Source organism: Lipotes vexillifer, unplaced genomic scaffold (assembly GCF_000442215.2).
Source record: "Lipotes vexillifer unplaced genomic scaffold, Lipotes_vexillifer_v1.1 scaffold508, whole genome shotgun sequence".
NCBI lineage: Eukaryota > Metazoa > Chordata > Mammalia > Artiodactyla > Lipotidae > Lipotes > Lipotes vexillifer.
This window is the reverse complement of record NW_006793099.1, coordinates 636,187-659,078: the sequence shown is the minus strand read 5'-3', so window position 1 is coordinate 659,078 and position 22,892 is coordinate 636,187. Positions and strand designations below refer to the sequence as shown.

The following is a 22,892-nucleotide window of genomic DNA, read 5'->3' as shown; positions in this document are numbered from 1 at the left end:
TCTCCCCGGTCCGGGGAGATCCCACATGCCATGGAGCGGCTGGGCCCGTGAGCCACGGCCGCTAAGCCTGCGCGTCCAGAGCCTGTGCTCCGCGATGGGAGAGGCCACAACCATGAGAGGCCCTCGTACCGCAAAAACAAAAACAGAAAACCCTCACTGTACACAAATTGGTCATTTCTCGCTGCACTCACTGCTGAGAAAGTCTTTGTTCTTTGTGGCCCTGTATCTGGCCAGTGATTCTAATAATTAACACTCACATTGTGTTCTTTACATGCTAGGTACTGTTCTGGTACAATAAGGAGCCTAATGGTTTATGGGCCAGCGAACGACATAATATAGGCAACATTATGGTTATAACAATAACAGGAGTGGCTACCTTTTACTGAGAGCTTACCACCTGTTGGGCACTGGGTTAGGTGCCTTATATATGATAATCGGTCCTCAAATACCACACTGCAAGGTAGATATTTCCCACATTTTATAGGTGAAGATACTGAAAATAAAGGAGACTAAGAAGTTGCCTGAGGGCATAGAGGTGGTAAAATTTAAACTAGAATTTGAACATGAATTTGGACCTAAATATGTTTTTCTAAAAACTCTCTTCACAGTGAAACACTTTCTCCTGCTTGGGGAAAAGTGGGAGGCAATTAAATGTTGGAGCTGAGATCTGGAGTTAGATCTGAATCCCAGCTTTACCATTAAAAGCTCTGTGAACTGGGGCATTTAGTTTAATCTTTTTATGTATTGTTTCCTCATCTGGAAAAGGGGATAACATCTTCATAGCATGAGCTGCCCTTTCTCTTTGCTTGGTGCCCTGAAAATAAATCCTTACTTTGCAGCACACATCCCCTGTCAGAGTTTGGCTTTTTGTGTTGCAGGCCCACAAGCCCTTGCTCTGTTACGTTAGAAAAGTTCTTTATTAAAAATCTATGGAAAATTTTTTTTTTTTTTTTTTGGCGGTACGCGGGCCTGTCACTGTTGTGGCCTCTCACGTTGCGGAGCACAGGCTCCGGACACGCAGGCTCAGCGGCCATGGCTCACGGGCCCAGCCGCTCCGCGGCAAGTGGGATCTTCCCGGACCGGGACACGAATCCGTGTCCCCTGCATCGGCAGGCGGACTCTCAACAACTGCACCACCAGGGAAGCCCCGATGGAAAATTTTTGACAGAAAGTTTCCAGTGGACTGAATTAAAACTTGAGGTAAGTAAGGACTACAGATAGTGGCCAATTTTGTGGCTTTCACAGTGTTCAGATGTGAAGAATATTTTTGCATCTCCCAGAAACCTAATGTAGGAATTTGTTCCATAGATGCTACAATTGTAGTTCTTGGAATTTAGTTTTCTCAGTGAAAGGAAATGTCCTGAAATGGAGAGTAAACTGAATTTGCATTAGAAAACTTGAATTTTAAGTCTTTCTTGTTGGGTCTATCTCTCCTCCTCCCCATTTGAGTGGTACAGCTTTCTCATCCCTCTGAGGTTGGAACGGAGGGAAGTATGAGAGTCCTCAATTAACCAGTGGTGTGGTCTAATTCGTGCTCTCTGGACATGAAAGCTGTTCCTACTGAAGGGAGTGTACTGGTGCTCCAGTAACATGAGACGGCTTCTTGATTTCCCCGTGCTCCATGCTTCATTCATCCACTGGACAGTGAGTCTGCATCTACTAGTGCCAGACATTTCGTAAGAGGGCAAGAGAAATGCTTACTAAGGAAGAGCCTTACTGCCTTCAAGGAACTCACTATCTAATGGCATTTCAGCCTTTGCTCTTACCACCACACATTCTGTCAGGACACTCTTCCTTGGCTAATCTCATGCTTTATTCATCACCACTCATCTCAGGCACCATATTCTTCTGCAATCTGTCCCTCATCCATCTCCATCCTCACAGGATGCTCCTACCCCCAGCCAAGTGCCCCTCCTCTGTGCCCCGACAGCACCCTATGTCTCTTTCTCTCACATATGATACTGTATCTCTGTGTTTTGTGTATCACCTTTTCCACCACTATTTCCTCAACTACCTTGTAGACCCTTGGAAGGTGAAGACAGCGTCTTATTCCTTGTAGTCTCACTAGAATGCCTGGTATCTAGCAAATGTTAAATAGATGTTTGTTTGACTGAACAAAATGCCAAATGTATACAAAGATATTTGGATTTACTGCATGGTAAATGTTAATAATTTTCTGTTAAGCAAGGTTAACAATGACCTGGGGCGAGCATTCTAGGAAATGGTGCACAGGAGAAAAAGCTCTGGGTTTCGTTGAATTCTCTCAGCTCTTCCAAATGCTTCCTGAGTGTCACCTGCTGGAAGGTAACTTTTGTGAATACCAACTCTACTTGCTCAGGACATGGCCACAAAGCCTTGATTGGGGTTATTCCTCTAAATATAGCATTTCCTTTAGACTTTTCTGAGTAAAAAGTGCAATTTTTATAGTATGAGAGCTTTTGATTAGTTTAGCTACGTTAATTTGTGGCTTTTTTTTTGCATTCCCTAATTTTATCCTCTTGAAAATAAGTATCTCTTCTGGTGTAGCCTTGGGTTGCAGGAGTTCACACTCTTAGTAGTGACAGTTTTGAGTGGGAAGGAGGGGTAAGCAGAGGAGTCTGGACTTGTTCAAACAAGGGACACCAATGAAACTCTTCTTACACAGCTGGCCAGTGTTGGCAGGCCCAGAAATCTAGGATAATCTAGAATTCCTGGGATTCCTGTGGATTTGAAAAACAGTAACTTAGACAATCTGAAATGAGATTGTCTAAAACAATCTCATTTCTCCAAAATCCTTAGAAATTAAAATGGCTTAGATCTTTGAAAATTAGAGTCTTATGAATGGATAGAGAAAAACAGATCCCCCGGTACATACAAAAATTCAGAATGCTTCCAATCTGATCTAAAGAAGTTAAGTCAAAACTAGAAAGCTCTTTCAACTATTTAAAGTATTTGATGTTTTGTTGGTACAGCAACTTGGAGGTGGTATATCTGCTTACAAATCAAAAATTTCCAGAAGTTTTTTTCTTTGATGAAATAAGCACATACAAACATAAGGAATCAAAAGAAATTTGTATTTTGAAGAAATTTGATTTTTGTGATTAAAACTAAGTAATACATTTTATATATTACAAAAATATTTTTAGTATATTTTCTTGAAAATGCTACAGACTTTTTCTTGTGCAACAAAATACCTCTTAAATAAGCAGTTCTTGTATTTGTGTTTTCAACCTGTTCTTCAGAATAGCACTTCAGTTGCTTCCTGAAAAGCGAAAACAATACAAATATTTTTAAGAAAATATAGTGTGATTTAAAAATATGTTTTATTAATTTTAACTTTTTCTAATATTTCATGATATGGTTAATAAGGCAAAACTTAGTATTTCACAGTTTACCAATTTAATGTGCTTTTGTGTGGAACCATGGAGAGAGAGAATAGTGGTGCTTATATATTGTATTTTTGACATTCAAGTTTTGTCATTTTATTTAGTGTAATTTCATAACTTTCTTAAAAGTAAAATACTGTTAATTCAGAATGCAAAGTTATAAAAAAACCCATAATTTCATTTCATCAATGGGCTATGATTTGAACATGCCCCACCCCCAAATTCATATGTTTTAAAGCCTAATGTCCAATGTGATGGTATTAGGAGGTAGAGCCTTTGACAGGTGCTTAGGTCTTGAGGGTGGAGCCCTCATGAATGGGATTAGTATTTTTATAAGCAACCCCACAGAACCCCCGCCTTATACCATGTAAAGATACAGTGACAAGTCTGCAACCCAGAAGAGGGGCCTCATTTGACCATGCTGGCACCCTGACCTCAGACTTCGGCCTCCAGAATTGTGAGAAATAAATTTCTGTTCTTTTTAAGCCACTCAGTCTTTGGTATTTTGTTATAGCAGCCTGAAAGGACTAAGACAATAGTGTTTAAGTCTTCTTATGTCTTAACTGAAGAATGATAGATTATTTAGTAGCAAAGGGGAAGCTGTCGGTTAACTTTTTATCTGGAAAAAATGTCCTAAAAAACACCAAGAAGAATATCATTTACTAATGACTTGAAAATAGAATTTTCTGAATTTTATAAAATCCCAAAGTTGTCAAGTACAAGTAGGAAGAAAGTGAAGATAATTAGGAAAAAAATGCATTTAATGAGGAAACACAAAATGAACAAATATATAATAAGGAGTACTTACACCTTATATTTTAATGCTTCTGGGAAGAAACAAATGAACTTAAGCAATACCTATCACGTTATTATAAAATAGACAACAAGTTTCACTTTTATTAGAATTCTGGAGACAGGAAAACAGGCATTAAAATACAATAACTTGTGTGTTGGTTTTTACCTTTTGTCCCTCAGCTCCAAACCCACCCTGCTATATTAGCTTTAAGAGGCCAGGGCTGGGTCTCTTCAAACCATCTTCTCCCTTGACAGCTGGTTTCTAATTAGTTTCTACCATGAGGAGGGAAGAACGGATTATTTCTTCCTGAAGTCCCAGCCTCCAGTTGTTCTGCTACTCCCAGAACCAGCCTTATTGTTTCCTTTCATCCTGACCTTATTTATTTTTCAATTTAAAATCTAGTCTTGGCTTCTACTACTGAAATACTTCAGTATTCTTCTAAATTATTACCCCATCTCAAATTCACGGCAACTCGTGGCCACAGCGAATGGTTCAGGAATGGGTATGTGGCCCAAGCCAAGTCAATGACATAGCTTTGGGACTTTTGCTGGAAGTGCTGGGAAAGAGGTTTGCTCTTTCTGGATTAGCTGTTGGGTCAGTAGACTGTAAATATGAGATGTTGGTGGTACCTGTACCATGAGGGTTGGGGCGCCTGATGAAGAGTCTGCCTGGGAGTGAATCTGCCACCAAGAAGAATGGAGCTGAGAGACGGAGAGACACAGGTTCTAGATGATGTCATTTGAGCCCTTGGTTCTCACTGTGGCAGAAATCAGACTACTTCTGGACTTCTCAATTAAGTGAGTTCACTTTATTGCCTAAACCAGTTGGAGCTGAGCTTCTGCCATTTGCAACTGAAAGTGTCCGGATGTAACCTGCATTTCTCATTCCCCGCACTCTTATACGCCATCCTACAGTGTGAATAACATTTCCATAGGGTGGTCTTGTCTCTACCAGTGAAGCTCTAACTTTCTCAATGGCTGAGATCGTGTCTCTCTGTCTGTGGTGCTATGCTGCACTCAGTCTTTATTTAGTAAACATTTTCTGGTACCTCAGTATGTGGAGACAAACATAGAGAAAGTGAACTGTGCTTACCGAGAATTCAGTTCAAAATCAAAACTGCAGTCGTAAACATTTCCAGGAGCAACACTCTTCCCACCAGACAGCTAACTACTGTAGTCACTATCTGGGCAGCTGTGCCCACAGTAGACACTTTGCTGCTGCTGCTGCTACTGCTGCTGCTGCCACCGCCGCTGCCGCTACTGCCACTGCCGCTGCCGCTACTGCCACTGTTAGAGACAGACTGCGCGGCTAGGCTGAAAGTCCTGGACTCCACCTGAACGACGTCATCCAGGATAAATTCAATCTTAAAATTTTTTCCTAGGGCAAAAAAAAAATCATCACAGTGTCTGACTTCCTTTTATTATTTGTTTGTTTTCGTACAATTCCAGTTGGGTTTTCATTGACTTACAAATACTGTGTAACCCCTAACGAAGTGTTTTTGGAAACTGAGTCAAATAAATTAAAGTATAAACAAGTATAGAGAGGGTCTCAGAGTCAGAAGAGTTCTATCTGCCCAAGAGCTACAGGCAGGAGGACTCTGGGTAGATTTTCTTTCTGCAGCATCAGTACCTACTTCTTAGGGGTTCTTTCCTAGTGCCCAGAGGCTGTTTGAAATGAAGGACAGTAGGGAAGGGAGGTGAGGGTGCTGAACCTCTGTCTGATCCTCATACACTTGACGGAGGAGTGAAGAAGCTGCAGCCTCAGTTGGGGGAGGTGGGGATGGATACTGAACTTTTTATTTCGAAAAACTTCAAATGTAAGAGTTGAAAGCATGGTACCACAAACACCCATATGCCCTCGACTTAGACTCAACCATTTTTTAACTGTTTTCTACATTTGCTTTAAGTCAGATGCTATTTTCGTGTTGCAAGATTGTGCTCCCTTTCCTTTTACCCAAGGTAGACAGGCTTGAGGAAACACATGTTAGATATATTTAGAGTGTGAAACACTCATCTAAATATTTCTTAATCCATATGTTAAATCTTCCCATAGTTTTGAATATCACTTAACCAATATATTTTTTCATGACATAATTTCTTCTTGGACTACTGCTATCATTAATAGTGGTTACTGTAAAATAGATAGCTAGTGGGAAGCAGCTGCATAGCACAGGGAGATCAGCTCGAAGCTTTGTGATCACCTAGAGCGGTGGGATAGGGAGGGTGGGAGGGAGATGCAAGAGGGAGGGGATATGGGGATATATGTATATGTATACCTGATTCACTTTGTTATAAAGCAGAAACTAACACACCATTGTAAAGCAATTATACTCCAATAAAGATGTAAAAAAAATAAAATAAAAATAAAGTGAACTGCCAAACTAAAAAAAAAAAAAAAAAAATAGCAGTTACCATAGAGAGCAGAATGTGCAATACTTGGCATAATTCCAAAGTTTTCATTCTTCTGTTTTTTTTCTATTATCTTAAAAAAAATAATTTCTGTTTTCATTCATCTTTTCTTTTTCAGGAGAGAATGTATTGACCACATTGTGCTTTCTATAGCAATGCATTCTATAACTTTCAAGGTAGATAGACATTGTTCCGTAGAATATTCTGCCACTGTTACAATTCATGACAATGGTGTTTTTAAGTCTTTCCTTTTTTTCAGTTTGAAAAAACTGAATTTTTGTGGTAGGTATATATTTTCTTAAAGATTTTGATGTGTGAAGAATTTAGCTATTTTTGCTTTGTTTTTATGTTTTTTTCTCCTGCAGTTTTGTGAGGAATGCCAAGGTAGGCTAGTGGAGAGGCCACTCCATGGAGGAGAAGTGAATTCAGCCAAAATCCAAGATCAAAACCTCAGTGACACGACTCCAATCAAGCCATCCCAGCTGAAGGCCCAGACATCATCAAACAGAGATGAACCATCCCAAATTTCTGACCCACATTATTGTGAGCAAATGAAATCGTTGTTTTTTGTTTTTTGTTTGTCGTTTTTTGTTTTTACGGTACGCGGGCCTCTCACTGTTGTGGCCTCTCCCGTTGTGGAGCACAGGCTCTGGACGCGCAGGCTCAGCGGCCACGGCTCACGGGCCCAGCCGCTCCGCGGCATGTGGGATCTTCCCGGACCGGGGCACGAACCCGTGTCCCCTGTATCGGCAGGCGGACTTTCAACCACTGCGCCACCAGGGAAGCCCCGTTTTTGTTTTGAGGTATTAGATTTAGGGCTGGTTTGTTAAGTAGCATTAGAAACTGAAACAAGCGCTGTGTATCACATAGGTTGCTAAATAAACGTGTCCGAAATGTTATTATCCTTTAGTAGTATCATTTGAATCCAGATTGCTCAAAAGATGCAGTCTCAGCTGTTTATTTTCTTACCTAATTCTCACATTTTTATTTTCTGTGTGAGAAAACACAACCCATGCCTTCTCTACCCGGTGGCCCCGGCCTTGCTCTATAAGTAGCAGAGGGTGTGGTGCCACACGGTCAGGCTAGCCTAATCTGCAAGGGGATTTCCCACAGTGCAGTAATTAAGTGGGATACCTACTAGAAAGTGTTACAAGACGCTTTATTCATTTACTTTATTGTTACTGCAGTTTTACAGTTAATCTAAAAACTGGCTAACTGATTTAAAAATAATAAAGAGATGACTATATTTGACCTTCCTTACTATACACAACCAGAGAACTGAAACCCTACACTTGATGGAAGAAAACCAAGACAGAAAGCAAGAAATAAGGAAGGCAGGAAGGAAGGGAATTAGAAACAATGACTGTTCTCCATAGCAAGTAAGATAGACACTCCAAGGGAAGCTTTGAACTCTTAAAGAAAATATACTGGATAAAAGGAGAGCACTGTTTTGTTATCATAAAAACGTCAAAACCTACATTACTGCTTCAGCACTCCAGTGACCCTGGTTACTTTGGGACATTGCCTTTGGAAGCGGTAGTTTGGAGACCTTGATCCTCAGGTTGGGTCTTTGTCACTGCGCACCTCTCGAGTCCACCTTCCTGGGGAGGTGGGCAACCTTCTCTCAGGCGGGGTTCTTGTCAAGTTCCTCATTTCCCATAAAAGGGTCCCAGTCCTACCGCCATTTAGGCTGTTAACGAATTAGGCTCTGTCCTTAGTCACCAGGCTTACTGGACACTCCAGGTACTTGTCCCAGAGCACAATGTTGAACTCATTGCCACTGGATTCCTATCAAACTCTAGGTTGAGATATTGTTGCCCAGTAGGCAGATCAAACTTATCTGGTGTAGGGCATCATCAAAGCACGAGGAGAAAACAAATAAGGAAAAAATTCTTTTGGAAAGATTTTAGCTTTTGATATTTAGTTCTTATGGAAAAAATAAAACAGATTATTGTTAGATATTCTTTAACTTCTCTTACTCTTTACTTTGGCTTTTATTCTGACCTGTAGTGTGTGTGTGTGTTTGAAATAACAGTGGCTAGAAGAGTGAGGACCACGATAAAACTTTTGTAGGAGTTAGGGCCTATAAAGGTTGAGGTAAACAGATTAATGGAGGCCTGTCTCCAGTACAAGGAGTCTATTTCATTCTTTTCTTTTTTTTTCAGTTTGTAGCTATTTAATGATGAGGTCAAATTTGTTAAATCTGGGGACTGTTTGAACGTCAGAGGAGGTTGATCCAGTGGCTCTGGGTTGTCCTTGATGACCTGCTTTTTCTGCCTTCCATGGGTAAGCATCATCATAAGGCTGTTTGCTCTCACAGTATATTTCATTCTTTTCGATACTGAATAATCTATCATCAGTAGAGACCTGTTTTGTGGACATATTTTTGTCTTGGTAGAAAAGCTTTTACCAGTTGGAGTTATGCCATCAATCCACATGAAGATAATATAAGAAACCTCACTGTGGAAGTTATGACTGTATTTACGTGTTGGCGATATCATGAGTATACTTCATGAGAACTCATAGGAGACATCTGTTCTGACCTCAGAGCAAGTTGTGATTCTCTACAGCAGCTGGTCTATCTGCAGAGGACTGTGAATCACGGTAATGCTCATGTTTGCTCCTTTGCATTGGCTTTCAGAAAGACTAGAACCCACCTTCCAGCCCAACTCTGAACTCCTGCATGGGCCATTAAAATTATATGACACTATATTATCCTTTCTTTTCTTGAATTTGAAAAATCTATATATTAAGTTTTCTTATTATAAATATAATACATACATTGTGAGAAAATTTAGAAAAGTACACACGTGGATAAAGAAGAAAATACGAATCATGATATAATTTTGATGTACATCCTCAAGTTACCTGTTTATTTTATTTTATTTATTTATCTTTGGCCATGATGGGTCTTTGTTGCTGTGCACGGGCTTTCTCTAGTTGCAGCGAGCAGGGACTACTCTTCGTTGTGGTGTGTGGGCTTCTCACTGCGGTGGCTTCTCTTGTTGCAGAGCACGGGCTCTAGGCACGTGGGCTTCAGTAGTTGTGGCACGCAGGCTCAGTAGTTGTGGCTCGTGGGCTCTAGAGCACAGGCTCAGTAGCTGTGGCACACGGGCTCAGCTGCTCCGCGGCATGTGGGGATCTTCCCAGACCAGGGCTCGAACCCGTGTCCCCTGCGTTGGCAGGCGGATTCTTAACCATTGCACCACCAGGGAAGCCCAAGTTACCTGTTTTAATTCCCTTAATTGCTTATTTTATTTTTCACTTTGTTTTGCATATTAAATGTATTTTTGTAAGCCAGACATTCTGATTTCTATAATTTATTGACCAGTGTAGTATAGACTGCTTTGTTCATTAAAAGCAAATTATAATTGTCCCAAATTTGGGTATATATGTGAGGATCCAAAATAGTACACTCACCTGTTCTAAGAAGAATAAGATCTGTGTAGTTGGCCCAACAGCTGCTAAATGGAATTGTTGTATTTCCACTAAGACCACTGATTTGGTTATTACTGGAGTCCTTTAGTACGGCCTTCAAAGTCAGTGAAGTAATCCCAACTGATACACAATTACCCTAAAGAAAAAAATAGTAGAGAATTATAACAATTGTCCTGTTCCCATGCTTTTTTTAAGAAAGATATTTGGAACTTTATTTCTTTTAATGCCTCATTTCAAATTTTAAATCTATAGAAGCTCCTTTTCCTGCACAAAGAGTTTAGGCAGTGGAGCAAATTCACTGAAAAGAAACATTTTTAAAACAGTAAAAGGTGATAGTCATAGATGTTAGTCCAACTTTGAAGAGGCAGTGCAATCCTTAGGTTGCCAGTCTACCAGGATTAGTGAAGTCGGTTCACCCTCCAGAATTTATAGCTTAATTCTTCCACTTAAATAAATCTTTGAGTTATAACTTACATCAGAATCTACTGCCTTTACAGAAGGTTGCTGAGAAAATGGCTGTCCCAGCTGTGTTGCCACCGGCTGAGTGATCACTGACAGTGAGGACAAAAAGGCCACATGATGAACAGGAAATGCAAACCTTTCAACCGGTTGGGCAGTCACCTGTAAATGGTCATGAGTGATGAAGTGGTTTTCACATGATAAACTACATTCAGTAGCAAACTCATCTTAGCCAGGCTAAATGTTATATCATTGTTTATTTAAAAGTATGTTTAATACATTAAGTCAATATTATTATAATATTTCCTCTAGAGCAAATTTATGAAGCATTGTTGTAAATAGTCAAAGCAAAGCACATTTTATACCAATACATAATTTTTAGAAGATATGCTCCTTTTTCAACTACTTTATCATTTTAGTAATACTGTAAAAAAATAACCAACAATAAATTAGAAAGACACGCCCTCTAAATTATTGTATTGAAATAGAAAAATAGTTAAAATAAGAAATAAGCAACATTTTAAATAGCTAAAATGCATTTTTCTAGTCACAATTTCTTACCTTAATCCAGCCAGAATCACTTGGGCTGGGGATAGGACTGGTAATAGACATGGAAGAGATATTAAATCCAAGGATACTACTGGTTTTTCCTAAAATTACAGCTTGTCCAAGAGAACCAGCAGTTTCTTGGAGTTCAAATAACTGCATCTGACCTATGAGGAAACAGTGTTATGACATGTGGATTATAAGAATATGGAATAGTGAGAACATGTGAGAATATCTCACTTTCGTTTTTGTTTGTGCTGCTTGCTCCATCCAAATCATAGAATTTTACAGCTCTCTAACTGTACATGAGCTAAACATGACTAAGTCATACTAAGGAGGTCAGGAAAATAAACAACTCAGTAGAATATGTTTCTTAAGCTGGAATTAAAGAAAAAACAAAGGTAATTCAAATAAATTCAAGAAAAATGAGTGAGAGCATGCTGAGAAAACTACTTTCCTATGTCATCTTTTGTTTAGAAGTACTATCATGTATGTCTATCATCGCATCACTTTTTAAAAATAGAATGTTAATTGTGGAATGGAAGGATAATTAACATCATCGAATTTATAGTATGAATTAATCAGTTGCTAACGTTAGCATTAAATTACTAACAAAAAATTGTTATTTGCTCTGGACATTGACAATTTTTAAGGTTAATTCTAACATGGCAGGTAGTTTCTGTTCCCTTTTTCTAGCTTGGCAGTTCCTCTTAAACCTACTGCCCCCCTAACGCTCCTTATGCTATGAAAGGACACCTCTACACGCTGTGCTCCTTGTGTCTGAAGCCTGGAACCCTTGCTTGAACCCTTCTTCTTCGCCTCTCCCCCACACCATTTAATCAGTTCTCAATTTCTAAATCTGCCTCCACTGCGCAAATGCTAGCTAACCCATCAGCAGCAGAGATACGAAAACAGCTTTTAAACTGGCTTTCTTGTATCCATTCTCTCCCTCTTGCACTCCGTTCCACACACTGTAGTCAGAGTGATCGTTTAAGAAACCGCAGCCAGGATGTTTTGGTGTACTGTTCCTACAATTCTAGCACCTTCCACATCCAGAGTCATGCCTTACAGACTTCAATCATTGAGTTTCTTCCATGAAGGCTAAGCCCTGCAGCTTAGTGGTGCTCGGGAAGGAGGCAACGCTCTTGGGCAGCAGGTCTCACGCAACACTTTGAAAATCACACCCTTGGGGAATTTCAGTCCCTGTCCCTTGGAAAGGTCTCTTTGGTTGATGCAGACTCTTTGGGGTAAATGGCAGTCTAGCGGGCTCCCCCCCACCACTCCCTCCACACACTCTCCTGCAAGATGGTTTCCCAGGTAGGAGGGCTCACGTGGCAGCAGTACAAAGGAGCTTCACGTCCATACACTACTACTACCACCTCTCCTCACTGGTTTTCAGTGCAGGGTGGCCAGTCTGACCAGGCTGCACTGTTAACAGGTTCTCTCTGACCATTTGATGTGTGAAGGCATCCATTTCTGCCTACTGCCTTCCAGAAACCAAAGACCTTAACTTGAAGTGCTCTTATTCCTGACATGACTCTTTATCCAGAGGTCCCCTCAGTACTTAAGTCACTGCTTTCTAGGACATCTGGGAACTTCTGGATCTCCTGACACTATGTGAAGGCTATGGGGAGTTAGGAGTATTACTATGAATACATGCACATCTTTCTTGCCACTTCCCAATATTTTGCTGTGATGTCACTCCTTGCCAGGTTGTAGGGCTTTCCTCAAGACCTCAAACCCTACCTGTCTAAGTCTGGGAAATAGGCCATTGATCTGTCCTTCCTCCTGCCCCTATTTCCATGTTCTTAGACTGCATTATGCCTATATCTGGACAAATCTAACATGATAAAACTGCTTTAAGGGAGTAGAGAGTGGGAGAAGTTGTGTGTGAAGCAGTTTAGATCACATATAGGAAATAAATCACAGTTTCTTTGGACATCTGAGTGGCTAGTGTGGTAAATACTGGACTCCAATACATGTAAGGGCTTACCAGGGACTTCTTTTTTTTAACATCTTTATTGGAGTATAATTGCTTTACAATGGTGTGTTAGTTTCTGCTTTATAACAAAGTGAATCAGTGATATATATACATATGTTCCCATCTCTCCTCCCTCTTGCGTCGCCCTCCCTCCCACCCTCCCTATCTCACCCCTCTAGGTGGTCACAAAGCACGGAGCTGATCTCCCTGTGCTATGTGGCTGCTTCCCACTAGCTATCTACCTTACGTTTGGTAGTGTATATATGTCCATGCCACTCTCTCACTTTGTCACAGCTTACCCTTCCCCCTCCCCATCTCAAGTCCATGCTCTAGTAGGTCTGTGTCTTTATTCCCATCTTACCCCTAGGTTCTTCATGACCTTTTTTTTTTTTTTCTTAGACTCCATATATATGTGTTAGCATACGGTATTTGTTTTTCTCTTTCTGACTTAACTTCACTCTGTTAGACAGATTCTAGGTCCATCCACCTCACTACAAATAACTCAATTTCGTTTCTTTTTATGGCTGAGTAATATTCCATTGTAGATATGTGCCACAACTTCTTTATCCATTCATCTGTTGATGGACACTTAGGTTGCTTCCATGTCCTGGCTATTGTAAATAGAGCTGCAATGAACATTTTGGTACATGACTCTTTGAATTGTGGTTTTCTCAGGGTATATGCCCAGTAGTGGGATTGCTGGGTCGTATGGTAGTTCTATTTGTAGGTTTTTAAGGAACCTCCATACTGTTCTCCATAGTGGCTGTATCAATTTACATTCCCACCAACAGTGCAAGAGGGTTCCCTTTTCTCCACACCCTCTCCAGCATTTATTGTTTCTAGATTTTTTGATGATGGTCATTCTGACTGGTGTGAGATGATATCTCATTGTAGTTTTGATTTGCATTTCTCTAATGATCAATGATGTTGAGCATTCTTTCATGTGTTTGTTGGTAATCTGTATATCTTCTTTGGAGAAATGCCTATTTAGGTCTTCTGCCCATTTTTCGATTGGGTTGTTTGTTTTTTTGTTATTGAGCTGCATGAGCTGCTTGTAAATTTTGGAGATTAATCTTTTGTCAGTTCCTTCATTTGCAAATATTTTCTCCCATTCTGAGGGTTATCTTTTGGTCTTGTTTATGGTTTCCTTTGCTGTGCAAAAGCTTTTAAGTTTCATTAGGTCCCATTTGTTTACTTTTGTTTTTATTTCCATTTCTCTAGGAGGTGGGTCATAAAGGATCTTCCTGTGATTTATGTCATAGAGTGTTCTGCCTATGTTTTCCTCTAAGAGTTTGATAGTGTCTGGCCTTACATTCAGGTCTTTAATCCATTTTGAGTTTATTTTTGTGTATGGTGTTAGGGAGTGATCTAATCTCACACTTTTACATGTACCTGTCCAGTTTTCCCAGCACCACTTATTGAAGAGGCTGTCCTTTCTCCACTGTACATTCCTGCCTCCTTTATCAAAGATAAGGTGACCATATGTGCGTGGGTTTATCTCTGGGCTTTCTATCTTGTTCCATTGATCTATATTTCTGTTTTTGTGCCAGTACCATACTGTCTTGATTACTGTAGCTTTGTAGTATAATCTGAAGTCAGGGAGCCTGACTCCTCCAGCTCCATTTTTCATTCTCAAGATTGCTTTGGGGGCTTCCCTGGTGCGCAGCGGTTGAGAGCCTGCCTGCCGATGCAGGGGACACGGGTTTGTGGCCTGGTCCGGGAAGATCCCACATGCTGCGTAGTGGCTGGGCCTGTGAGCTAAGGCCACTGAGCCTGTGCGTCCGGAGCAAAAAAGATCGCTTTGGCTATTCAGGGTCTTTTCTGTTTCCATACACATTGTGAAATTTTTTGTTCTAGTTCTGTGAAAAATGCCAGTGGTAGTTTGATAGGGATTGCATTGAATCTGTAGATTGCTTTGGGTAGTAGAGTCATTTTCACAATGTTGATTCTTCCAATCCAAGAACATGGTATATCTCTCCATCTATTTGTATCATCTTTAATTTCTTTCATCAGTGTCTTATAATTTTCTGCATACAGGTCTTTTGTCTCCTTAGGTAGGTTTATTCCTAGATATTTTATTCTTTTTGTTGCAATTGTAAATGGGAGTGTTTTCTTAATTTCACTTTCAGATTTTTCATCATTAGTGTATAAAAATGCCAGAGATTTCTGTGCATTAATTTTGTATCCTGCTACTTTACCAAATTCATTGATTAGCTCTAGTAGTTTTCTGGTGGCATCTTTAGGATTCTCTGTGTATAGTATCATGTCATCGGCAAACAGTGACAGCTTTACTTCTTCTTTTCCGATTTGTATTCCTTTTATTTCTTTTTCTTCTCTGATTGCTGTGGCTAAAACTTCCAAAACTATGTTGAATAAGAGTTTACCAGGGATTTCTAAGAGTCAGTGAGCAATCTATATATGTGGCATGGACCTGCTACAACTCCTAGACTAAATTAACAGACTATGTTGAGCCCAAAGCCCTGATTCTGTAGCTACAAGGAAATACAAGTTTGATGAAGGAAAGTAACCTATGACTGGGCAGAGAACATCACTGTAAGATCTGGTTGCAGCACAAGCCTATGCTTTCTGTTTCCTTCAACAAACAAGAGTTGATCAGCATCTCATTCCATTCATGCAAGCCTTTTCACAGGCTTATCCCCACAAGGGAAGAACCTGCTGCCTGACTAACTGGTAGAATTCCAGAACAGCAATGTGGCAGATGCATGGGGTTAAAGCTCAGAAGCAAACCTCCTGGAGAAATGAGCGATGACCCCCAGTGGCAGAAGATGAGAACTTCACCCAGTACCTAAGTTTACACATAAGAGAGCTTGGGAGTATAATGAAAAAGATGCTGGACAGGAATAGGGTAGATCAGGATTTTCTGAGTCTGAAATTTATACAGCGTGGAGGCTCTCTTTATGAACAAGTCTTATTTGTGCAACTCTTATAATAATAGTCAATTATTTGACCACATTATTAAGTGGACCCTTCTCCCAGGGCCTTGAAAGTTAAAGCCCCTCCCAGGACTTCTACAAGTAAAGCGTCTTTTATCTTAAGCTTCATTAGCTGGATGGTAATATTCCTCTAACAGAGACCCAGATCTCATCTTCTTGGAGAGGGGTATGCCTAGGTGAGAGTACTTGTGCTTGACCACTAGAGACAATGGTACAGTTGGGAATTAGCAGCTGGGGATGCGATTCCATGTCAAGAGGCCAGAAAAGTTCAGTTGCACCACAAGAGAGGCTGATACAGAGCAGAGAAGACCACCTCTGTTGTTGCAAAGACTATGAAGACAAGAGGGCAACAAGAGGCCCTGAGGTCAGGGAAGCCCTCAAGTTGGTATTCAGATACCAACTTGAACAGATGGAGAGGAAGAAAATCTGAAGGGTTGAACATTTACCCAAATGCCCAACCAAACTGAGTCACCTTAAGGAAATCATAATTTAAGCCAACAAAATTTCCTCTGATGGGATAGCTGAGCTTATTTTTATCTCTGATACCTAGAAAATAGGGTATGAGGGACTTCCCAGGTGGTGCAGTGGTTAAGAATCCACCTGCCAATGCAGGGGACACAGGTTCGATCCCTGATCCTGGAAGATCCCACATGCTGTGGAGGAACTAAGCCTGTGCACCACAAATACTGAGCCTGTGCTCTAGAGCCCCTGAGCCACAACTACTGAGCCCACATGCCACAACTACTGAAGCTCATGTGCCTAGAGCCCGTGCTCTGCAACAAGAAAAGCCACCTCAATGAGAAGCCCACACACTGCAACGAAGAGTAGCCCCCACTCGTCGCAACTAGAGAAAGCCCGCACGCAGCAACGAAGACCCAATGCAGCCAAAAATAAATAAATTTTTAAAAGAGGAAATAGGGTATGAGGAGTGAGGGACAGAGAACGGGGTGATGGCTGGTAAGGCTGATTAGGTCAATCATAGAAATTAAAGACAGAACATATTCTGGTACATTTGCACTTGGTAGTATAAATATGTGACTTTACTCTGGAAATCCAACCCACCACTCGACCTCTCAGAATCTTCTATTATGTCCCTTAGGAAAACATCCACTGTCCTTCTCTTCGCTTACAAAGGGGAGAACTTCTTGTGGTTTCCCACAATCTAGCATCTGCTCCTTCTCAGCCTTGTCTCTGGCAGCTTGTCCTTTCTGATGCCTTTGCTGCAGACCTATTGGACCCATTCCAGTTCTTCAAATCTAGCAAACTCACCAACTACTTCCTCAGCCTCCAGCCTCTCACCTCCCACTTTTTACTGACCAGCTCTTTTCACCCTTAATCTCTCAGGTATAAGGTCAGCTCTAGGATCATTTATGTTAGGTCAAATCCTTTTGTTGGAGTAATTAACTGCTACAATAACAAAAAAAAGGTTGAAGTTCCTTCATAATTCAAAATAGTTTGGGAGTAGAGCAGGGAGAAGGGTCTCTAGGCCCTTATAGGGTTCAGGATGTGGGGCTGGTGGGATTTCCTGAGGCCCGGTTTACCAAGCCTTGATAGGGTTATTTACAGATGTGGTTTTGAATTACATTACTCTGTCTCAAATGTCTACTTTTCATACCTGTAGTGTCATTGGTTATGAACTGAGGGGGAGAATCTCCAATCTCCAGTTCAACTGTGAGTCCCGTGGATCTCTTGCTTCGCAGACTCTCCCCTTGTATTACTTTGCTGACACGGATTTTGTCACTTGATATCTTTAGGAACAAGGCAAGATTTCTAACCAGATTATGAGAACTATAAAAGTCATCTTCTGTTACAGCAGGTAATTGGAAAGAGACATATATGACTGAGGTGGTGTGGATTTCAACAGGTATAGTTCCTTTAACCAAAAGGTAAAGCATCTGGTACGTTCTGTCAAAGTAGTTTTCACCAAGGACAGTGGAATTCAGGTTAGGAAGGAATTGCTCTATGAACGAAAAAAGCCAAAATAGCACAGTTAAATTTATTTACATTATCATAATTACCATGCAGTATTTAATATTTGTTTAAATCTAGGAAATTTCAAAAAAGTTCAACATTATCATTCTTTCATAGGAAAATGTACATATTAAAAACAAAAACACTTATAGAACTGACATGCAAAATTAAAGTCAATTTTAAAAATAATACCATTAATAATTATACATGAAATTTATTTTAAAAAACAATTAGCTATAGACATGTACAAATGAGAAATAAAATCTAATTATGAACCAGGAGTCTATGTTGTAACACTATTTACATTTTCAGAATTTTAAAGCCTTGATCAAAGGCATTTGGTAGTTAAAAAATGTAAGTTTAACAGCCATCTAGTTTATGCAGTGCTATCTCTTAAGGAAAAATGATGATTCAGTGCTTCTATTTTTACTAAGGACAAAAGTATGTAATACAAATGAAGTATATACTAAAACATCTCAGAAGGCTTTTACATCAATAAAAGAAGTTTACATTTCAGCCTGAAAACGGTCAACACAAAACAAATTCTACTAGGGCACTGAATTTTGTAAAAGTGATTGAGATTAGATATACATATATATGTATGTAATGAATAAATATTACTGATTTCAGGGCAGAGTATAAACAACGTCCAAGAAGTAATAAATCCACAAACACATATTAAGCCCAAAGTCTGACTGTATAGTAATACTGGAATGTGACATGTAGCTTCTTACCACATTTCATGGTGAGGCTTACTAAGAAAAAGAAATTAGAATCTTAGAAAAAAGAGGTAATTTCTTATTAATGTAATAGACATTCATAGCAATGGCATTAAGAAGCCATTTCATTATTACTACATTTTAAAAAATATCTCCTAGTATAAGTTCTAGATGCAATTTGGCTTAAACATTCTGTGAATCTGAAAAATGTGTTTTTGTATTATAAATTGAAGCTGCTCTCAAGCTACTGTTACAGGTGCATACACCACTTGTCCAAGCTAACTTTCTCATGTCTTCACAGTAATGGAAGGAATCAGAGATATAGATAATAATAAACATTTTGGGTAATCTAAAAAGATATGTATAGATTCATAATACAGGGATATTATTTTCCATTCCAAGTATCAAAGCAAAATGTTTATCTAAAAGCAATGTTATTTCAGAAAAAAATAATTCTAAAAGGGCAGTGGTGGTATTGTTTTGCAGCCTTGTGTAACCAGTTCCTTGTATTAAATTCTGCCTGTTGAGATAATTTTTATTTTCTTGACTTGAACGATAGAGTACTTTGTACCAAAAGCACCATTTTAAAAAAAGAGTTAAAATTTATGAAAATTAAGCTGTAAATATGTGCAATCATTTGTATGTAAAAATAACACACTCTCTTAGTTTCTAAAGAGGTAATGAAGCATAATAGCTAAGTGCGTGGGTTCTAGAGCTAGACTCTCTGTGATCGGTACCTTGCTCTGCCCCTACCACCTTTGATACTGCTCTGGACTGAACTGTGCCCCCCCAAATTCATGTGCTGTAGCCATAACCCCCAATGTCACAGTATTTGGAGATGGGGGCCTTGGCGAAATAATTAGGTTTAGATGAAGTCATGAGGGTGGGGAGGGGACTTCATGATGAATTAATGCCCTTATAAGATGAGACACCAGAGCACTCTCTCTCTCTCTCTCTCTCCCTCACTTTCTATCTTTGCCACCTGAGAACACAGTGAGAAGGCAGCCATCTGCAAGTCAGGAGGGGTGCTCTCACTGAAACCAGGCCATACTGGTGCCCTGATCTCGTACTAGCAGCCTCCAGAACCATGAGAAAATAAATCTGTTTTTAAGCCATCTAGTTTACGGCATTTTGTTATGGCAGCCCAAGCTAAGACAGAAACCTTGGCAAACGACTTCCCCCTCTTGTGTCTCAGTTTACTCATCTGCGCCTACCTCCAAGTGTTATTATTAGGATATAGTAACCATTAGTTATTATACACAAAGCACTTAGAACAGTGCCTGACACATAGTAATGTCTCTGGAAATATCAGATGTTCATATTATTAGTAGAAGTAGGACTTGCTTCACAGATGGTAATGAATATGGGTATCCATTCATACTCTCCTGTCAAGCTTATATTATGATCTACAGCACACATTTATGTAATCGTTAGCCAAGATTATGGGGCACAGCTAAAAAATGATGATAAGTAGCACATGTGGAAAGGAATGGATTGGCCTTATTAGTACCTGTTTAATAAAAAATTCAATGAATAGAGATAAATCCTGGTCTTGCAACACTGGTAAATGGGTAAGTTAGCTTCTTCCATATATTTCCTTTAAATCCAGAGTTTATGTCATAATATTTACCTCATGGTGCTCAACTAATGTTATGCTAGCTTTCTTGGCAATACTTCTGGTGACTGCCAATGAACTTAGGTTCTGACCTCTATGAAACAGAAGTAAAGCAGAGATAGGGTGAAAATTTTAAGCAAAAAAATCTCTTCTGTATGCAGGAATAAGTGAACTAAATGTGTAGAATGTAAATGTTCTCAGGAGGCAAAGGAATATCCATCACACGTACAAACTTTTATCTGCATGTGTGCAGATAGATAAGAATTCCATCTGGAGTGATCTTTCAGGACACACATGTTATAAATGAACGGATTTTAGTGTTTGGTGGACCATGGGTAAAAATTTATTTTCTCTTGTATTTGTCAAGGGCTAAGGAACTAAAAATATTAATAATGAAACATTATAAAGAATGTTATGCATAATTAAGTATACATATACAATGTATGCTGTATTTTTCTGAGGAAATACCTGTATACACATGTCGATTAAGTTCACAGTGTTTCTTTTGGGAGTTCCATACTGTATTCTGGGGGCAGACCAATGAATTGTTCACATAGACATCCAAACGTTGACGTGTGGGGAAAAAAATTCCCACCAGAACAGCCTGTTAAAAATAAACAACATTTCTGCGTCTTAAGAGAACAATGAAACAGAATATTTAGAATTTAGCACTTAAAAAATATCCTTTATACATGCCTTCTGGAGAATATTAAAACTAACTTTTATGGATTCAGGATACATATTGAGTTAAAAATTTTAAACAGATTTACATTCAACCATTCATAGAAAAGAATGTAATGCAAGAAAAAAATATTAGAGGACAATCTCTCAATTAAAGAAAGGGTTCCTTTAAAAGATAATGTTCAATACAGGCTTTCAACTCTAGGGGCAGGGGAAACAGGAGAGTTAGCAGTGCTCTGTACAATGCAACCACACACAATTAGGCACTTAATGTTGAAAAAAATGCTTATCTCTGATTTTGGTAATAAGACTAAAAAAAAGTCAGTGAAAAAACTATCCTCATTCAATTTTGGCCATTTTTCATGTTCATTCCCCACATTTCATGCTATCAGGTATAATCATAAAGTGAGGAGACTTAGCTTTTGCAAAGGTGGGGAGGAATTTATAAGGAATCTAATAAGCTACAGGTAGTTTTGGAATCTTCTTTTGAGATTGTTTGCAGAGGCTCAGAATATTAACAGTCACGTTACTTCAGAGTTACCATTTTTATTTTTAAAATTAAAAATATTCTCTTTCATTCACTATTCTAGGAACTCTCAAAAGTCTCTGCCCTATTTGAGCTTACATTCTAGAATAAGGAAAGACAATAAATAATAGAAAAAATAAAAATTAAAGTATGAAGCATGTTAGAAGGTGATAAGTGCTATGGAAAAAAAGAAAAGGTAGATCAGAGTCTGAGTAATTGGGTGAGCCAGGCAGGGAGGGGTGGTCAGGGTAGACCTACTGAGGAGAATGGGAGTTGACAAGGTGGGGGAGTCAGCCACCCAGAGTAGAATATTCCAGGCAGACTCACCATTGGAAGCGTAGGCCCCGGTGATAGCATGTCTGGTATATTGAGGAACAGCAAGGAGCCCAGTATGGCTGGAGGAGTAGAAGTCAGAGAGCTAAGGGTTGGGGGAGAGTCTCAGGGTGCCCTGTAGGCCATTGTGAGGACTCTGGCTCTTGTGCAAAGGCCAACAGGGAAATTATTGCAGGGTCTGGGGCACAGGAATGGCCTGCTCTGACTTATGTCTTGAAGGTATCTTGGTGGCTAATGAGGTGAGAACAGACAGCAAAGGGGACAAAGGCAGAGCAGGAGGAGGAGTTGGGAAGCAACTGCCTTAATCCAGGGAAGAGATAATGTTGGCTCAAACCAGATGGTAGCGCTGGACATGAGAAGTGGTGATTCTGGTTATTTTGAAGGAAGACTCAACAGGATTTGCAGAGGGACTAGATGAGGAATGTGAGAGAAAGAGAGGAATCAAGAGTGATTCCAGGGCTTCCCTGGTGGCGCAGTGGTCGAGAGTCCGCCTGCCGACGCAGGGGACACAAGTTCGTGCCCCGGTCCAGGAAGATCCCACATGCTGTGGAGTGGCTGGGCCCGTGAGCCATGGCCACTGAGCCTGTGCGTCCAGAGCCTGTGCTCCGCAATGGGAGAGGCCACAACAGTGAGAGGCCCACGTACCAAAAAAAAAAAAAGACTGATTCTAAGGTTTTATCTTGAGCAGCTGAAAGGACGGAACTGCTATCATCGCCGTTCTCAGGTGTCTCCTTTCCTTACTCCTCTCTCTGCTTCCTCTTATCAGTGTCCTTTCTTCACGTTCTACTCTGGGACTTTCAAATGTCATACTCTTAGAAAAGAAAATCTATATTATGAGATTTCTGCTTGTCCTCATACTCTTTTTCCACTGACATAGCGTATATAAAGTTAATCATCCCGGCTGAATTCCGTTTATAGCATAGTTGACATTATTGAAGATACTTTAGATAATGTGCTGTGATCTCTGAAGTAAATTCCAAAGGTGTATTTCTGACATATATATATAATAGCAGCATGGAAGAATGAGAATATAATCCCGAGTGACCAGTTTTACATGCATATGCTATTTTTTTTTTTTTTTTTTTTTTTTTTTTTTGGGG

The 22,892-nt window shown here is 39.8% G+C and overlaps 1 protein-coding gene across 1 annotated transcript in view; it reads right to left on the bottom strand.

Moving 5' to 3' along the window:
* Positions 1-5,260: 5,260 nt before the first annotated feature.
* The window catches only part of PKHD1L1 (PKHD1 like 1), a 152,749-nt gene continuing 135,117 nt past the window's right edge, over positions 5,261-22,892 (bottom strand). The window contains exons 71-77 of the mRNA XM_007466246.1: positions 21,787-21,854; positions 20,721-20,856; positions 17,563-17,907; positions 11,028-11,179; positions 10,482-10,628; positions 9,990-10,143; positions 5,261-5,538 (exon numbers count right to left, since the gene is read on the bottom strand). Coding sequence (XP_007466308.1) covers positions 5,261-5,538; positions 9,990-10,143; positions 10,482-10,628; positions 11,028-11,179; positions 17,563-17,907; positions 20,721-20,856; positions 21,787-21,854 — 1,280 coding nt within the window. The remainder of the gene's footprint in view (positions 5,539-9,989; positions 10,144-10,481; positions 10,629-11,027; positions 11,180-17,562; positions 17,908-20,720; positions 20,857-21,786; positions 21,855-22,892) is intronic.